The sequence below is a fragment of the Narcine bancroftii genome, chromosome 1, assembly GCF_036971445.1.
Source record: "Narcine bancroftii isolate sNarBan1 chromosome 1, sNarBan1.hap1, whole genome shotgun sequence".
Lineage (NCBI taxonomy): Eukaryota > Metazoa > Chordata > Chondrichthyes > Torpediniformes > Narcinidae > Narcine > Narcine bancroftii.
In genome coordinates, this window is record NC_091469.1 from 117,764,675 (window position 1) to 117,782,276 (window position 17,602).

The following is a 17,602-nucleotide window of genomic DNA, read 5'->3' on the forward strand; positions in this document are numbered from 1 at the left end:
GAGGTCAATCTACAGGACCACAAGAGTGGTAGAGAGGATCAATGCGCCTGATGCGAACTCAAATTGGCCGCAGATGCTGGTCAGTCTGCAGACTAATCGTGTGTCTGAACAGAAAACAACGATGTGTTATCATCCATGTATAGGGAGGCCTTGACCCGATTGCCTGGCAATGGCACTTTTCTTATGCTCTCATCCTTCCTGATGGATTTGGCAAAGAGCACTGTGCAGCATACAAATAATACTAGAGAGGCAGGAAACCATGCTTGACTCCAGATTTGATGGGGAAGCTATCTATGTCCCACCCATTGATTTGGACTGCACTATGGATGTTTGTAGAGCAGTTTAATCCAATTCCAGATTCCCTCCCCAAAGCCCATTTTGCAGAGGATGTCCATCATGTACGTGTGCGATATCTGGTCAAATGCCTTCTCGTGGTCTAAGCCAGGGGTAGCCAAACAGCAGCTTGCAACCCACGTGCACCTCATGAAAATGCCATATACATCATCGTATAGGACAACCCTGATTTTTATGGTGAAAATTTTAAGTGGGTCATTCTATACAAAGGGTCTAAAATTCTTGCCTTGACCATGAGTTGCAACACTGCCACCATCTTCCTGCCGGCTCCAATTCAATCTCGCGCATGTCCTGTTAGTTATTTGCAAAGTCTCAGCACTCCTCTGCGGGGTCCATGTGCCTGGTACACTGGTGTCAGCTCTGTTCAGGCTTTAAGTGGCCTGTTGCAGGATCAAATCGATTTATTTTAAATTATCCAAATAAAATTTAAGCCTTTAAATGATCATTTGTTATCAAATTATTGTGATTTGCTTTTAACAGCATCCACCAGAGCAGATTTTGTCTTGGTGGATTACCTGCCCCATAGCAGACTTGACTCAATTGCCTACAGCTTTGGACAGGATTTTGTCAGCAATGCTTAGCAATGATATGGGTCTTCAATTCCTGACATCCTCCTTCTTCCCCTTCTGTTTCAAGAAGAGGCTGATGTTGCCCTTCCTCAGAGTCTGACATTGTTCCTGGCAGGACCATCGTGTTGTACACTTCCAGCAGGTCAGACCCACCCAATCCCACAGAGCCGTGTACAACTCAGCCAGTAAGCCATCGCTTCCAGGAATCTTACTCTATCCAAAGGAACAGATGGAGTCCATCAGCTACCCTAGGGTAATTAGCTGGTCCCGACTTTCTTGCTTGCTGTTGTCCAAGACCTCCGTAATAGAGGTCAGGAAGTTTGGGGAGGCCATTTTCTCTATAGTCTTCATGTCGTACAGTTCCACAGAAAAGGATCTGCAGATCCTCTGAATGCCCATCTGTGAGGTGACTAAGCCGTCCTCTTAAGGCTGTAGATCACAGAGCACCCTTTGTGAACCATTTGGAAGAAGAAAGCACACCACATCCTGTTCCACTGCAGATTCTGGATCAGAATGTGATCTTGGAGGACTCGAGGTGAATAGTGAGGCTTGCCAGCTCTTTCCCTCGCAGAGTTTCTCCCTCACATCCACCCCTCTCAATAACAGAACAAGTTGTTGCAGTTCAGTCTGGAGTTGGCTCAGCCAAAATCCACATAGGTTGATATTTCCTCTTAAAACCCCAGCCTTGGGTTGAAAATCTGGACCAAGATGATGATGTGAATGGCCAGAAATACAGCACTTACAAACAAATCCACTATTATTTATGCAAATATCTTTTTTCCTTTCCCCACTAAAGTTGCACCCAGTTTGTGATAATGCTCACACTTGCCAGTTTGCTACCTTTGAATTTTAAAAAATTTTAAAAAATTATTTTAAAGTTTTGTTTCATGTATTTTTTTTGCAGATGTTAACAAACGAATCAAAGCGGATAATCCTGTTGTGGAAATGGATGGAGATGAAATGACCAGAGTGATTTGGAGTTTCATTAAAGAAAAGGTAACAGATATGATGATGAGTTTATTGTCATACACTGAATTTTTTTACTTGCTACAACCAAACAAGTACCTGTAAAGAAAAACAATAAAAATAAACTAATTTAATTAAACTTAGACAAAAAATGTAAGAATGATAATAGTCAAAGTATACCTCATGCAAAAAATGATGCTATAGTACAGACCACATAAATCATTGAATATTACAGCACAGAAACAGGCCATTTGGCCCATCTTGTCTATGCTTAAGAATCATAGAACATTACAGCACAGAAAAACAGGCTATTCGATCCTTCTGTTCTGTGTCGACCAATAAAACTAGCTAGTTTCACTGACTTGCTCTCATTCCATAACCCTCTAGACCTCTCCTATCCATGTATTTATCCAATTTATTTTTTAAAACACAAGATCAGATGGCAGCTCATTCCAAACTCCTACCACTCTCTGAGTGAAAAGCTTTCCCCTAATGTTCCCCTTGTACCTCTCCCCTTTCAGCATAAAGCTATAACCTCGTATTTATCTCCCTCAATCTAAGTGGAAACCTCCTATTTACATCTACTGTACATACCCCTCAATCTTACAAGCCTCTATCAAGTGTCCCCTCATTCTCCTTCGTTCCAAGGAGAATTGTCATAACCTGTTTAATCTTTCCTGGTAACTGAAGTAAATCTTCTCTGCACTCTTTCAATCTTACTGATATTTTTCCAGCTGCTGGGTGACCAGAACTGTACACAATATTCTAAGTGAGGCCTTACCAATGATTTTCATAACTTCAACACAACATCCCAACTTCTATACTCAATATTTTGATTTATAAAGGTTAAGATACCAAAAGCTTTCTTTACAACCCTGTCCACATTCAACACTACCTTCAGGGAACAATGTATATGTATTCCCAGATCCCTTTGCTCCTCCGCACTCCTCAATGGCCTACCATTTACTGTGTACGTCCTACCCCGATTTGCTTTTCCAAAGTGCACACCTCACACTTTCCTGCTTTAGATTCTATTAACTGGCCCAATTTCCCAGCTGGTCCAGATCCCGCTGTAAGCTTTAAAAATCTTCCTCGCAGTCAACTACACCTATTTTTGTGTCATCAGCAAACTTACTGATCCAATTCACCACATTATCATCGGTCATTTATATAGATTACAAACAACAATAGACCTATGAGGCACACCACTTGACACAGACCCCCAGCCTGATAAGCATCCATCCACCACTACTATGTTTTCTTCCACCCAGCCAATTTTGAATCCAGTTTGCAATCTCTCTAGGTATACTTAGCGTCCTAACCTGAACCAACCTCTCGTGTGGTACCTTGCCAAAGGCCTTACTAAAGTCCATATAAACAAGATCCACAGCCTTTCCCTCAACAACCTCCTTGGTAACTTCCTCAAAAAACCACAAAATTTAAAGATGACCTACCACACAAATCCAAGCTGACTGTCCCAAGTCAGCTGAAGGACCAAATATCTGTACATCCTATCTCAGAAATCCTTCAAATAATCTACATTAATATAAGCCAGCCTCACTGGCTTATAATTGCCTGGTTTACTTTTGGACCCCTTCTTAAACAGCGGGACATGAGCCACCCTCCAATCTTCTGGCACCTCCCCCGTGACTAAGGTCATTTTGAATATATCTGCTAGGGGCCCTGCAATTTCAGTATTCGTCTCCCTCAAGGTGCGGAGAATATCATATCCGATCCAGGGATATTCATTGCAAGGCAGCAAGCACCTCATGACATTTCTTTTTTTTTCCCTTCCATCCTTATTCACTATCCAGTTTCTCGTTTTGATGCAAAAAAAATTGTTCAATATCTTCCCCATTTTGTGAGGATCCACACAGATGGCCACTGATTTTCTAGGGGTCCAATTTTGTCCCTTTCTATCCTTTTTCTTTTAATATACTTGTAGAAACCCTTTGGATTTTTCTTCACATTATCTGCTAAAGCACCTTCATGTCTTAATTTCCTTCTTAAACATTCTCTTACATTTTCTATATCCTGCAAGTGGCTCATTTGCTCCTTGTCACCTATACCTCATACATAGCCGCCTTCTTTTCTTAACCAGCTCTCCAACATGCCTTGAAAACCAAGGTTCCCCATGTCTGTTAACTTTGATCTTATTCCTGTAGGAACATGCAATCTCTGCGCTCTCAAAATTACATCCTTGAAGGCCTTCCACCTGCTGGATGCACTCTTGCCAGAAAATAGCTTATTCCTATTGACTCTTCCAAGATCCTTCCTCATTTCCTCAGAATTGGCCTTTTTCCAATTCAGAACCTCAACTTGAGGACCAGACCTATCCTCTCCATAATTAAATTCAAACTAATGATATTATGGTCACTGGACCCAAAATGATCACCTACACATACTTCTGACACCTGACCTGCCTGGCTCCCTAAAAGAAGATAGCGTATTGCATCTTCTATTGTTGGTACCTCTACATATTGAGTTTGAAAACTTTCCTGTACATATTTGACAAACTTCAACCCATCCAGTCCTTTTACTGTATGAGAGTCCCAGTTTATGTGAGGAAAAATAAAATTCCTACTATCACAACTTTCTGTTTCTTACATCATTCTGCTATCTTCCCACAGATTTGCTGCTCCAATTCTCTCAGACTATTGGGCAGTTTATAATACAGCTGTATTAGTGTGCTCATGTCCTTCCCATTCCTCTGCTCCATCCATATGGCCTCTGTAGACGAGTCCTCAGTGCTGTCCTGTCTATGCACAGCTGTGATATTTTCACTGACTTCCTCCTTTCCTCCCTTGTCCTCACTCCCATCTGAAACAGAGGAACCCCCGGAACATTGTGGTGCTAATCCTGCCCCTCCTGCAACCAAGCCTCACCAATAGCAATAATGCCATCAACTCACTTGGCAATCCTTGCTCTAAGATCATCCACCTCACTGACAATACTCCTCGTATTGAAATAGATGCATGCAAGACCATTTCTTTCCTGTACAACCCTGTCTTTACATGCAGTCCTTGCAGGACTCTCATCATCCTCCACCTTACTATCTGCTCTAACACTCTGGTTCCCCTCCCCCTGCAAATCCAGTTTAAACTCCGAGAAGCAGCACTAGCAAAACTACCTGCAAGGATGTTAGTCCCCCTCCAGTTCAGGTCCCAACCATCCCACTGGACCATGTTTCACCTTCCCTGGAAGACAGCCCAATTATCCAGAAACCTGAACTCCTCCCTCCTGCACCATCCCTTTAGCCATGTGTTAGGTTGGATTATCTTTGTGTTTCTCACTTCACTAGCATGTGGCATGGGTAGTAATCCTGAGATTGCAACTCTGAAGGACCTTTCCTTCAACTTTGCTCCTAACTCCCTAAACGCTCCTATCAGGACCTCTTCACCCTTCCTGCCTATGTCATTAGTCCCTACATGGACTCTGACATGTGGTTGCTCACCCTCCCTTCTGAGAATTGGGAGCACACAATCTGAGATATCATGACCCTAGCACCAGGGAGGCAACAAACCATCCAGGATAATCAATTTCTTCCACAGAACCTCTTGTCTGTCCCCCTAACTATCAAATGTCCTATCACAACTCCATTCCTCTCTTCCCTCCTACTCTTCTAAGCTGAAGATGCAGTTCTAGACACTCAACCACTACAACTTTCCCTAGTAGGTCATCCTGCCAACAGTATACCTATTGTTAACGGGAACAGGTACAGGGCTACCCTGCTCTCTCTGCCTCTTCCCCTTGCCTACCCTGGCAGTCACCCAGCTGCCTTCCTCCCTACACTTAGGGGTGACTGCCTCCTTGAAGCTTCTGTCTATCATAACCTCTGCTTGCCAAATGTTCCTGAGTTCATACAGCTCCCTAACTCAGTCTCCCAGAAGCTGCAGTTGAATGCAACTCTTGAAGGTGTAGTCATCAAGGATACATGCTGCCTCTAACTTCCCACACACTGCAATCAAAACATTGGACTGCCCTAACTGCTAGCTCCATAACTGAATCACAATTAATTAAAGAAACTTTCCACCTTTACCTTATGAGGAGAAAGCCTGACAAAGCCACATCATCATGTGCTACTCTAACAGCTGTTCCTCTTTTATTACTCGCTACGTGTAACTCAATTGCTTTCTAGTCCTAATCAATTGTCTCAATTGAACACACCCCAAATCAATTAATCTCTCACTGTCTCCACACACAGCAATTAAAGAATGTGGAAAAGGAGCTTACCTTTTTAAACCTGACACCCGAACCCTGCTGACATCACTCATGCTTGTGCAGTCAGCCTTCTCTCCTCCCCTGTGCTCACAACCTACACATTAAAAACTATAATAAAAATGGTTGCCTCATGAACCCTAGCCTGGGTCCCATCACTGCCTCCACACACAGCAATTTTTATTTATCCCACCTAGTTCTAACCTATGACAACATTATACACTATCCAAAACCCTAACAACCTTCATATCATCTGCAACTTTATTGATCCATACTTTTACTACTTTGTCCAGATCTTTTATAGAAATCACAAAGACCATGGGTCCCAGAACAGTTCCCTGAGGAACTCCGTTTGTCACTGACCTCCAGGGATAATATGTTCCATCTACTACTACACTCTGCTTTCTGCCAGCAAACAAAGTATCTACATAGTCAAGGTTTCATGCCTCATGATTTTCTGAATGAGTCTACCATGGGGAACTTTGTCAAATGTCTCACTCAAATCCACATTCATTACCTTCCTAGCTTCCTTAATATCTTTTGACACATATTGAAAAATTGAGGCATGACCTGTCCTTCTCAAAACCATGCTGACTAATGCTGAGAAGACTACGCTTCTCAAAGTGCTCATAAATCCTGTCCCTAAGAACCCTTTGCAATAGTTTGCCCACCATTAACATAAGACTCACTGGTCTGTCATTGCAAGGATTCTCCCTATCACCTTTTTTAAACAAGGGGACGTAATCGGCATTCTCCAATTCTCCAGTACCTCTCCTGTGGCCAGGGAGGATGCAAAGAACATTTGACAATGACCCAGAATTTTTTCCCTCACTTCCTGTAGTAACCTGGGGTATATGTCATCTGGTCATGGGGACTTAATAATCTGAATGTTTGTAAGAAGGTCCAACGTTTCCTCTTTCTTCACCTCAACATGCTCCAGCATATAAACCTGTTCTAAACTGACCTCACATTGACCAAGGACCCTCTGTCTGATGAATACCGAAGCAAAGTATTCATTAAGACCTCCCCTACCTCTTCTGCCTCCAGACATATTCCCTCCTTTATCCTTAAGCTGCTCTACCTTCACTCTGGTCATCCCTCTGTTCTTTATGTATGTAAGTATAGAACATTAGGATTTTCTTTAATCCTACTTTTGTGCCCCCTTCTAGCTCTCCTAAGCCCTTTCTAAGTTCCTTCCTGGCTACCATTATAATGCTCATGAGACCTTCCTAAACTTTTGCTTCCTAAACCTTATGCATGCTTCTTTTTTTCCTCTTAACTAGCTGCCTTATCTCTTTTGTCAACCAGGATTCCCTTATCCTGTCTCAGTGAGACAGACTTATCCAGAACCCCACTCAAATGGTCCCTAAACATCCTCCATATTGCTTATGTGCTTTTCCCCCTGAGAACATCTGTTCCCAATTTACTCTCCCAAGATTGTGCCTCATATCATTGTAATTATCCCCTCCCCAATTAAACAATTTACCATTTTGTGTAATCCTATCCTTGTCAATAGCTATACTAAATGTTAGGGAGTTGTGGTCACTTTTATCAAAATTTTGTATACTCCCACCAGGTGGTCTGTCCCCTGAGCAGGTTCATTACCCAGCACTAGATCCAATATGGCCTCTCCTCCAGTTGGCTTGTCCACATACTGTCAGGAATCCTTCTTGGACACATTTGACAAATTCAGCCCCATCTTTCCCTCTTTCAATAAGGAGGCGCCAGTCAATATTAGGGAAGTTGAAATCTCCCATAGCAATTTACACCATTTTCATGTATTGGGAAAGTATTTCTCATATCTTGTGTTTAGTCTTAATATTAATTTGATTCCTATTCCTTTTCTTGCCATGTTTGGAATGAGTAAGCCAACTGGCTTGAATTTATCTGGGCTACAATTCCATGTAGATGCCTTAGGTCTCCTTATCAGTAGATGAACTATATTAGTGAGATGGAAGGGTGCTGTCCCTCCTACTCATATTCAATGGCTGTCAGATGTGATGGCTTGCCTGACTTTGGTAAAAATTAGATGTTGTACTACTGAAATGAATTTTAACTTTATAAGTTTATGGGATCCTTTTCTTAATTACTTTCATAATTTATGATTATTTAGATCCCGTTTTGTGGTTTGGTTTTTGCCCTCTTACAATATTGGAACACATGTTCAACCAATGACTTCACAAGGGAGGGGGGTTAGATTATTAGTATAATTTTTACATGTTATGTCTTTTTTCTTTTTTGTCTTTTTCAATGTATAATTTGTAGCCATTTGTAATAGTATATCTACTTTTTTGGAAACATTATTACCTATGTATAACCTTAAAACTCAATAAAAATATTGAAAAAGGAAAATCTGCCCACTTACCACTCTGAAGTTCAATTTTGTCCTTTCCTCTAATATATTTGCAGAAGCCCTTGGGATTTTCCTTCATCTTGTCTGCCAAAGTAACCTTGAGTCTTCTTTTATCTCTCCTATTTCCTTCTGAAGTGTTTTCTTGCATTTTGTATGCTCATTAAGTATCATTTGTCCCTTCCTCTACCTCCTATGCACCTCCTTCTTCTTCACCAGAGCCTCAATATCTCTCAAAAATCAAAAACCCTTCCACCTGTTAGTCTTTGCTTTTTATTCTGACAGGAACATACAAGCTCTATTCTTTGTAAGTTTCTCCTTTGAATGCCTCCCACTTACCAGAAAATCTGTTGCAATCACACTTGCGAGATCCTTTCTGATACCATCAAAATGGGTCTTTCCTCAATTTAAAATCTCAGCCTGAAGGCAACCTATCTTTTTCCGTAATCTTGAAACTAATAGCAACGGTTATTAGATCCTTACGCTCACTTTGATCATCTGATGTTTCTCATTTCTTTATAGGGGATCTAAATAGATTGCACTGTCTTTCATTGGGACATCTACTTTCGAGAACATATTTGACAAACTCTAACCCTTTCAGCCCTTTTAAAGTATGGGAGTCCCAGTAAATATATGGAAAGTTAAAATTACCTACTATCATAACCTTGCAACTGTTGGCTATCTCTCTAAAAATTTGCTTCTCCAACTCCTGCTGACTTGGCCTAATATAATCCCATTAATGGGGTCATCCCTTTGTCATTCCACAGATCCTCCTACATGGCCTCAGTAGATGAGCCCTCCAATCAGTCTTATTTGAGCATTTCCATGACATTTTTCCTGATTAACAATGCCTCCCTTCTCCTTTCATCCCTTTTTATCATGTCTTAAAGAATAGTTCTCTGAAATAATGAGCTGTTATTCCTGCCCCTTATGCAACCAAGTCACACTATTGGTCACATTGTCATAATTCAATCTGCTGATCCATGCTCTAATCTTACTGCCTTTCCTACAATACTTCTTGCATTGAAATAGAGAAATATACTTAACTCAGAACATTATTCCCACCATGCTCAACATTTCTGTTTCTGTCTTTGTCTGCAGGCTTAACAACACATTTTTCCACACCCACTCCACTATCTGCTCTGGTTCCCATTCCTCTGCATTGGAGGTAAACAAGAAATTCGCAGATACTGGGGTCAAGTGTAATACACAAAAGTGCTGGAGAAAAATCAGGAATGCAGAAGGACTCAGATCTGATATTGTGGTGGCCTGCCACCGTGCGATTAAGCCGGTGCTCAGGGCGGTGAGCGTAACCAAAGGCCAGCAGCCCATGCAGTGGAACTGGCTCCAACAAGTGAACCAGTGGGTGAACAGCAAGGGCAGCTTAAAGGCCAGTGACCCCAAAATGGCTCTGGCCTTGCTGCACAGCCAACAGACAGGGACAGCGCGTGGGGAAGAAGGGAATTGTTATGCAGGAAAGTACCTACGCGGAGGAGAGCCACTTTTGTTATGCATGTTGTGAGGTCAACCAAGGAGAGCCACGGCGGGAACAGTGAAAGTATAAAAGTCAAGCCTGAGCCCTGATAAAACTCAGAGTTTAACCTGACTACATTACATGTGTCTTCTTTCGAGTAGTGCGCGACTACAATATGTTGATTGTCTTTTACTTCCTATGGATGCTTGTGACCTGCTGAGTTATTCCAGCACTTTTGTGTAATGCATCCCCTTGCATCACTAGTTTAAACCACCTGGTGAAGCACTAGAAAACCTTCCCACAAGCAACAGTCCTTTTGTGCTCTCGGGGTAGATTAGTGTACCAGCAGGAGGTTTAAGAGTCTTGGAGCTATTGGAAAGAAATTGTTCATGAACCTAGTTTTCAGGCTTTTGTACCTTCTGCTCGAAGAAGGAAGTAGGACCAGGATAGTGGGGGTCCTTAATGATGTTAGCTGCTTTCTTGAGGCAGCACCTTGTACAGATATCTGCAATGCACGGGAGGTTGAAGCCTGTTTACTCCTTTTGTAGCCATCTGTGTTCCTGGGCACTTGAATTGCCAAACCAGGCAACCAGTCAGTATATTCTCCACAGTGGATCTATGGAAATTTAATGGAGTATCCAACGATGTATGAGTGATTAAACTGAATAAATACAAATCCATTATATTCTGTGGTGTTTATTTTAAATGGATTGAATTTGTTCTTGCTTCAGGAATCATTTAACACATTTTCATCAAAATTGTTAATAATTATAGAAAATTAATGGAACCTCTAAGATGAAAAATGATGTGCACTTTTTCAACACCATATCAATTTTCTTCTTGCGGAAACCAGCAAACCAAATCATACATTTGATTATTGTCAAGTTAATTTAATTTCAGACCATTATTGCAGCCCAATAGTTATGAACTATTTGTTCATTTGATGTTGCTTAAACCGTGGATAAATTTGCATCTCTTTTGAAGGAAATTTAGAAGTAAATGTTTTTTTTTCTTCCGAATCTGCAGATAGTTTTAATGATTTCATGATCTAAGAGTTTACCAATCTCCTGAAGCCTGGTTTTGTTAACCGCTGCTCCACTTTCAAATGTTTGAAAGTGATTGAGATAAATATCCAGTCTAGCAGTTTGTTGCCCACTTTAATTAGTCATTTGTTCAGTTTTTCCAACTTGTGCATGTCCTCATTCACTAGCTGTAGGCTTGGAATCAGTTGGATGCCCAGCAGATGATATTCTCAGGGGTGCAGTGCAGCTGGACCTCACCGGAGCGCTGCTTTGGGCACCTCATGGGGCCGCTCCGGGCATTTCTTTGTCACTGTTTTTGGTGAGCTCAAGCACCTAAAAAAAAAATTAACACTGCACCCCTGATTATTCCGGACCCAAACCATTCTTTTCAGGGAGGGAGAATGGGAATTTAGATGTCTCAGAACTACGTTTAGTACTCTGCATTTACCACTCACCTATCACCTTCTAATATGGTAATATTTCTCTGAATTCACTGCTTCTTAACCTCCTGTTAATTGTTTTATGCATTCCAAGGTTTTATACTTTGAATCCCTGTCACTTTGATGTTATTGTTTACCAAATTTGGGCCTGGGAAATATTTTGTTAAAATTTTATTTCAGTTTTGTTATGGCATCAATGACCTTCAGAAGTAATTAACCCATTTCTTCACACTGAGAAAATCACGCAGAAGTGAAGCAAAATTATTGGGAAGAGCGCATTGCCTCCCAGATGACCTACCTGTCCATTATATCAAAAATGCAAACCCCATCGTGGCAGAGACCGTGGGTTCCATGTTGATCTCAACAACTTCTGAACCGACAGAGCAAGAATAGAAGGAAGTCATCCTTTAATCCAAGGTGCATCCCAAGAAGAGAAGGTTTGCAGGTAGAATAACGTGTTGATTTTTTTTGGGAGTAATTACATTACTTCTTAAAATACCTGTAAGAATTTGACTGAAATAGTTTTTCTAGGTGTTCCTTGTATGTGCATTGTATAAATTTCAAGGTAACAAGTTAATATTTTATTGATTTTGATGATCTGGCCATGTTTAATTAGTAGTCACAGCTCCATTATTGTGCCTGGTTGTGAGATCAGTTCATCTCACCTGCTTCTTGTCGCTAATGAAATGTGCTGAGACTGTGTGCATGAATTACCACTGTGCAAGAAGTAAACTCATTATTTTAGGGAGGAAGTTGGAAGATCACATTTAATGGGAACCATGCCCAGCCTATCAGATGCTGTGCAAAATATAATGTAAAAGGACTTGAGTCTTGGAGACCCAAGCAATATTTCCATTAAAAGTTTGTTCATTGCTTAGCCAAAAATAGCAATGTGCCTGCTGAAGAAAGTACAAACTTGCTTGGTGTCATAAGTACAAACATATTAACTATATGCTGCTATTTTTTTTTTGTAGCTTATTCTACCCAATGTTAACTTGGAGTTGAAATACTTTGATCTTGGTCTCCCCAATCGAGATAAAACATCGGACCAAGTGACCATTGAGTCTGCATTGGCAACACAAAAATATGGAGTTGCAGTGAAGTGTGCCACCATTACACCAGATGAAGCTCGTGTGGAAGGTAGGTGGCAGAAGGAACTGAATATTAAAGTCGTCTGTAAACTATTGTTGTATTATCTTAACAGCCTGCCATTTAATTTGTAGTCAAATTTAGAATGTGCACGTTCAATTCTGTTTTCAGTTTAGCTTTATACTCTATACCAGTAACAGAACCAGAGCCTTAAAACCCATCTAGTTTTTGCCAAGTTATTTATTCCACCTAGTCCCACCAACCTCCATACCCCTCCTATCTTGTATCTTTCAAAATTATCTTCAATATCAAAAATCGCATCCACATTCATCATCTCTGCTGGCAGCTCGTTTCACACTCTCACCCACCCTCTGAGTGAAGAAGTTCACCCAATGTTCCCCTTAAACATTTCACCTTTCACCCTTAACCCATGTCTTCTACTTCTTGTCTCACCCAACCTTAGGATAAGTAGTCTTTTTCTACTATCTATACCCCTATAATTTTGTATATCTCCATCAAATTCCCCTCATTCTCAAGTTCCAGCAAAGTCCGTGTAAATTTTTTCTGCACTCTTTCAGTCTTATTGATATCTTTCCTGTTGGTAGGTGACCAAAATTGTACACATTGGAGTACCTTACCAATGTCTTGACAACTTCAACATAACATCCCACTCCTGCACTCAACACTTTGATTATGATGGCCAATATGCCAAAAGGTCTCTTTACCCTCCTCTCTACCTGTGACACTACTCTCAAGAAATTATGTATCTGTATTCCCAGATCCCTCTGTTCTACCACATGGTTCTCCCATGGATAGTCCTCCCACATTAAATTCCATCTGCCATTTTTCAGCCTATTTTTCCAGCTAGATCAGATCCTGCTGAACGCTATGAAAGCCTTCATCACTGTTCACTGCACCCCCAATCTCTTAGTCATCTACAGATTTGCTGATCCAATTTATGACATTTTCATCCAGATCATTGCTATAGATGACAACAATGGGCTCAGCACAGATCCCTGAAGCACACCATGAGTCACAGGTCTCCAGACAGAGAGGCAATCATCTACTACCACTCTAGTTTCTACCCTGAGGCTAATGTCTATCCAGTTTACCACCTTATCTTGAATACTGAGTGACTGAACCTTCTTGACCAACCTACCATACAGAATGTTGTCAAAGACCTTTCTAAAATCCATGTTGTCAACATTCACAGTCTTTCCTTCATCAACATTCCTGTTAACCTCCTTGAAAAACTCTACAAGATTGATTGGACCCAACATACCATGTTGCCTATCCATACTCAGTCCCTACCTTTCCAAGTACTTGTATGTCTGGACTATATTTTGGCTCACTTCCATAGACTACGTCCCTCTCTTGAGTAAATAGAGATGTAAATAACTCACTTAAGTTCTCTCCCCCCATCTCTAGGTTCAAGAGGACCAATTTTGTCCCTTGCTATCATTTTACTTTTAATATATCTGCAGTAGCCCTTGGAATTTTCCTTCACTTTGTTGTCTTAGCAACCTCATTTTAGCCCTCCTTATTTTCTGATTGTATATTCTATTTTCATTAACTTACCCACTACTGATGTTAGGCTCACTGGCCGATAATTTTTTTTTTCAGATTATTCTTGAAGCCTTTATGAAACAACAGAATAGCATTACTATCTTCTGGTCCCCCAGCACCTCACCTGTGGTGAAGGAGGTTTTCAATACCTCTGCTAGGGCCCCTGCAATTTCGACATTAACCTCACTCAAGGTCTGAGGAATATCTTGTCCAGCCCTTGAGATCTATCCACCTTCAATGCCTCAAGGCAGCAAACACCTCCTTCTCTATAATCTGTATTGGTTACATTACCTCACTGCTCTTTTGACTATGTCCCTCTCTTGAGTGAATACAGATGTAAATAACTCACTTAAGATATCCCCCATCTCTTTTGGCTCCATACTCTGGTCAATTTTGTTCCTTGCTATACTTTTGTTCTTAATATATCTATAGAAGCCCTTAGGATTTTTTTTTCACCTTGTCTGCCCAAGTAACATCTTTTAGCCCTCCTGATTTCTATGTCTTAGGAGCAGAAATAGGTTATTCAGCCCATTGAGTCTGTCCTGCTATTAAATCATGAGCTGATCAATTTCCCCACTCAGCCCCACTGCTCCAGCCTTTTCCCTAAAATCTTTGATGCCCTGGCTAATCAAAAACCTACCTTGTGCAGCACCTTGTCAAATGCCTTCTGAAAAATGTAAATATGCATCATCCAATCCATCTCCTTTATACAGCCTGCTTGTCATTTCCTCAAAGAATTGCAGTATGTTTGTCAAGCAAGATTTTCTCTTAAGGAAACTATGCTGGCTTTGGCCTATCCAGTCATGTGCTTCCATTTGAATGGTGGAGTGATATTTGCAATTTTCCAGTCCAATGAACTATGCCAGAATCTATTGATTCCCTCTATCACTACTTCTTTCAGGATCCAAGGGTGCAATCCATATGGCCCAGGAGACTTATCAACCCTTAGACCTTTCAGTTTTTTTGAGCATTCCTGTAACCCCTGTCTATTACCCCCTCAGCCTCCGAAATAATCCTGAGTTCATCCAGCTGCAATTTCCAAACTTGGTCTTCTGTAAGGAGCTGCAGTTGGATGTACTTGTTGCAGATGAAGTAGCCAGGGGTTGTGTTGGCTTCCCTGGCTATCCACATTCTGCAAGGTGAGCACGTACCTGCCACAGCTGCCATTCCCACTGTCTATTAAAGAGTTATAAAAATCTGTCCTTACCTTGCCTCCACTCCTGTACCTTCCTTTCAGCCTCTGCTCACCAAACCCTCAAAGCCCCACTCTTACACTGGGCCTCACTCTCTACACTAGCCACTCCACTTGAGCTTCCCTTCTATGTATTGGATACAGCTAATTAGCCAATGGAGGGATTGAAATGAGCAGCTACCTCTCCCACTGTTTTTTTAAAGGCTTCTCCACTCCTGTAACAGCCACTCTTGCAGTTCTCGATGGGAATGAATTTCCTTCTTGAGCGTTCTCTTGCATTTCTTGAACTCCTCAGATACCTTATTTGTTCCTTGCTGCTTGAACCTGCTATTCACCTCTTTCTTAACCAGTTTCAATATCTTGCTAACATCAAGGTTAGTCCTGTTAGTTCTGTCTTTTATTCTGACAAGAACATACAAATTCTATACTCTCAAAATGCCTTAATTGATGGCCTCCTATTTACCAACTACACCTTTCCCAGAAAACCTGTACTAATCTATACTTCCCAGATCCTTTTTAATATCATCAAATGAGCTTTTCTCCAATTTAGAATCTCAATCCGAGGGCCAGACCGACCCTTATCTATCAATATCTTGAAACTGGTAGCATTGTGGTCACTAGATCCCAAGTATTCCCTTGCCCTCATTTCATCACCTGATATTTCTTGTAACCTATTAGGAGATCCAGAATTGCACTCTCTATATATCAATTAAGAAAAATTTAATGAACACATTTGACGAACTCTCATCACCAGTCAATATGTGGAAAGTTGCCACCACAATTTTGTATTTCTTGCAGCTGTCTGCCATCTCTCTATTGATTTGCTTCAATTCCTGCTAACTATTGAGTGGTCAATAATATGATCCAATTAATGTGGTCATCCCTTTCTCATTCCTCAGTTCCACCCATGTGTAGCCTCAGACGAGTCCTCCAGTCTGTCCCTCCTGCACTGTTGTCTTAACCACATATTAAGCTGTAGCATCCTCCTGTTTTTGGCCTCATTAGCGCGTGGCACATGTAGCAATCCAGAGATCACAACCTTGGAGTTCCTTTTCTTTAACTTAGCACCTAGCTCCATGAACATACTTTTCAGGATCTCATGACACTTTCTACCCATGTCATTGGTCTCGACATGGACCAAGACATATAGCTGCTTCAGATTCGGATTCAGATTTTAGATTTATGTATTGTCAGAGTACATACATGACATCGCATACAACGTTTAGATACTTTATTCCTGAAGGAGCAGCAGAATTATCACTAATTGGTCATGAAAAAACACTGTACACAGTGTAAACAAAGAACTGTAAACAGATAACAAATGTAAACAAACCAGTGCAGAGAGAACAAACAATAAAGTGCACAAGTAAAACATCCTCAAATGAGTCTCTGATTGAGTTTGTTGTTGAGGAGTCTGATGATATAGGGATAGCAGCTGTTCCTGAACCTTGTGGTGTGAGTCTTGTGTCTGGGTGGTGAGGATCTTTGATGATTGCTGCTGCCCTCCGACAGCAGTGTTCCCTCTAGATGTACTCACTAATGAGGAGGGTTTTGCCTGGGATGTGTCCACTACCTTTTGGCAGGCTTTATACTCAGACTTACCTTCCTGCTTGAGAATGCTATGTACTCAATCTGAGACCTCTCTCATCCTGACAACATACCATTCAAGAGTTTTGATCTCTGGAGTGTGAACCTAACCATTACTCAGATAACTCCTTGAATGTTTAGAACTTGTCTGTGAACATTTAAGTCGCAATCCCTGGAATGAAGTTCCTCAGATTATTCAAAAAGCAAAATTTGAAATTAAAAAAGAATATGTTGATATTAACAAGTTGGGCAGCATCTGCAGCGAGTTAATATAGTTAATGTTTCAATTCAATGACCTTTCATCTGATCTGTTTCTCTCTCCACAGATCCTCTGCTTATTTCTTAGAAATGCTTCACTGGGTTCATCTAGTTGGGCAAAATGCCTGGGGCCTTGGCTTAATGTTTAATTGAAAGTCAATACCTCCCATAATGTAACATTCCCTCAATAAGCACTAAGCAATCAACTGCCATTCTAAACTTGTCAAATATCACTTTACGTCCAGTGTAGAATTGGTATCACTTCTTCAAAAAGCTCCACATGTTTATTGTTAGCGTTCGTCTAGTCTAATAATTGTAGTTTTTAGTGAGGTGTGATTTTTTTTAATATCTATAAGCAAATAGATACAATGCTAGTTGAGCTTTTGGCTTACTGATGACTATGAATGGCTTTCTGCTGAAATAATGATGGTCTTCTTACCACTCTCTGTACTTGGTATCCTGGCACTAACGATAAGAGCAGAATATAAAAAGTACAAGAAATGGAAACACGAGTTGG

The 17,602-nt window shown here is 40.9% G+C and overlaps 1 protein-coding gene across 2 annotated transcripts in view; it reads left to right on the forward strand.

The window, feature by feature from the left end:
• The window catches only part of LOC138763145 (isocitrate dehydrogenase [NADP], mitochondrial-like), a 78,690-nt gene that overhangs the window by 25,824 nt on the left and 35,264 nt on the right, over positions 1-17,602 (forward strand). The window contains exons 2-4 of one of the 2 annotated variants that reach the window (XM_069936849.1): positions 1-79; positions 1,828-1,919; positions 12,368-12,533. The exon at positions 1-79 is cut by the window's left edge and continues 98 nt beyond it. In XM_069936849.1, coding sequence (XP_069792950.1) covers positions 1,869-1,919; positions 12,368-12,533 — 217 coding nt within the window. In that variant the 5' untranslated portion in view covers positions 1-79; positions 1,828-1,868. The remainder of the gene's footprint in view (positions 80-1,827; positions 1,920-12,367; positions 12,534-17,602) is intronic. The other variant, XM_069936838.1, reaches the window with a different exon arrangement.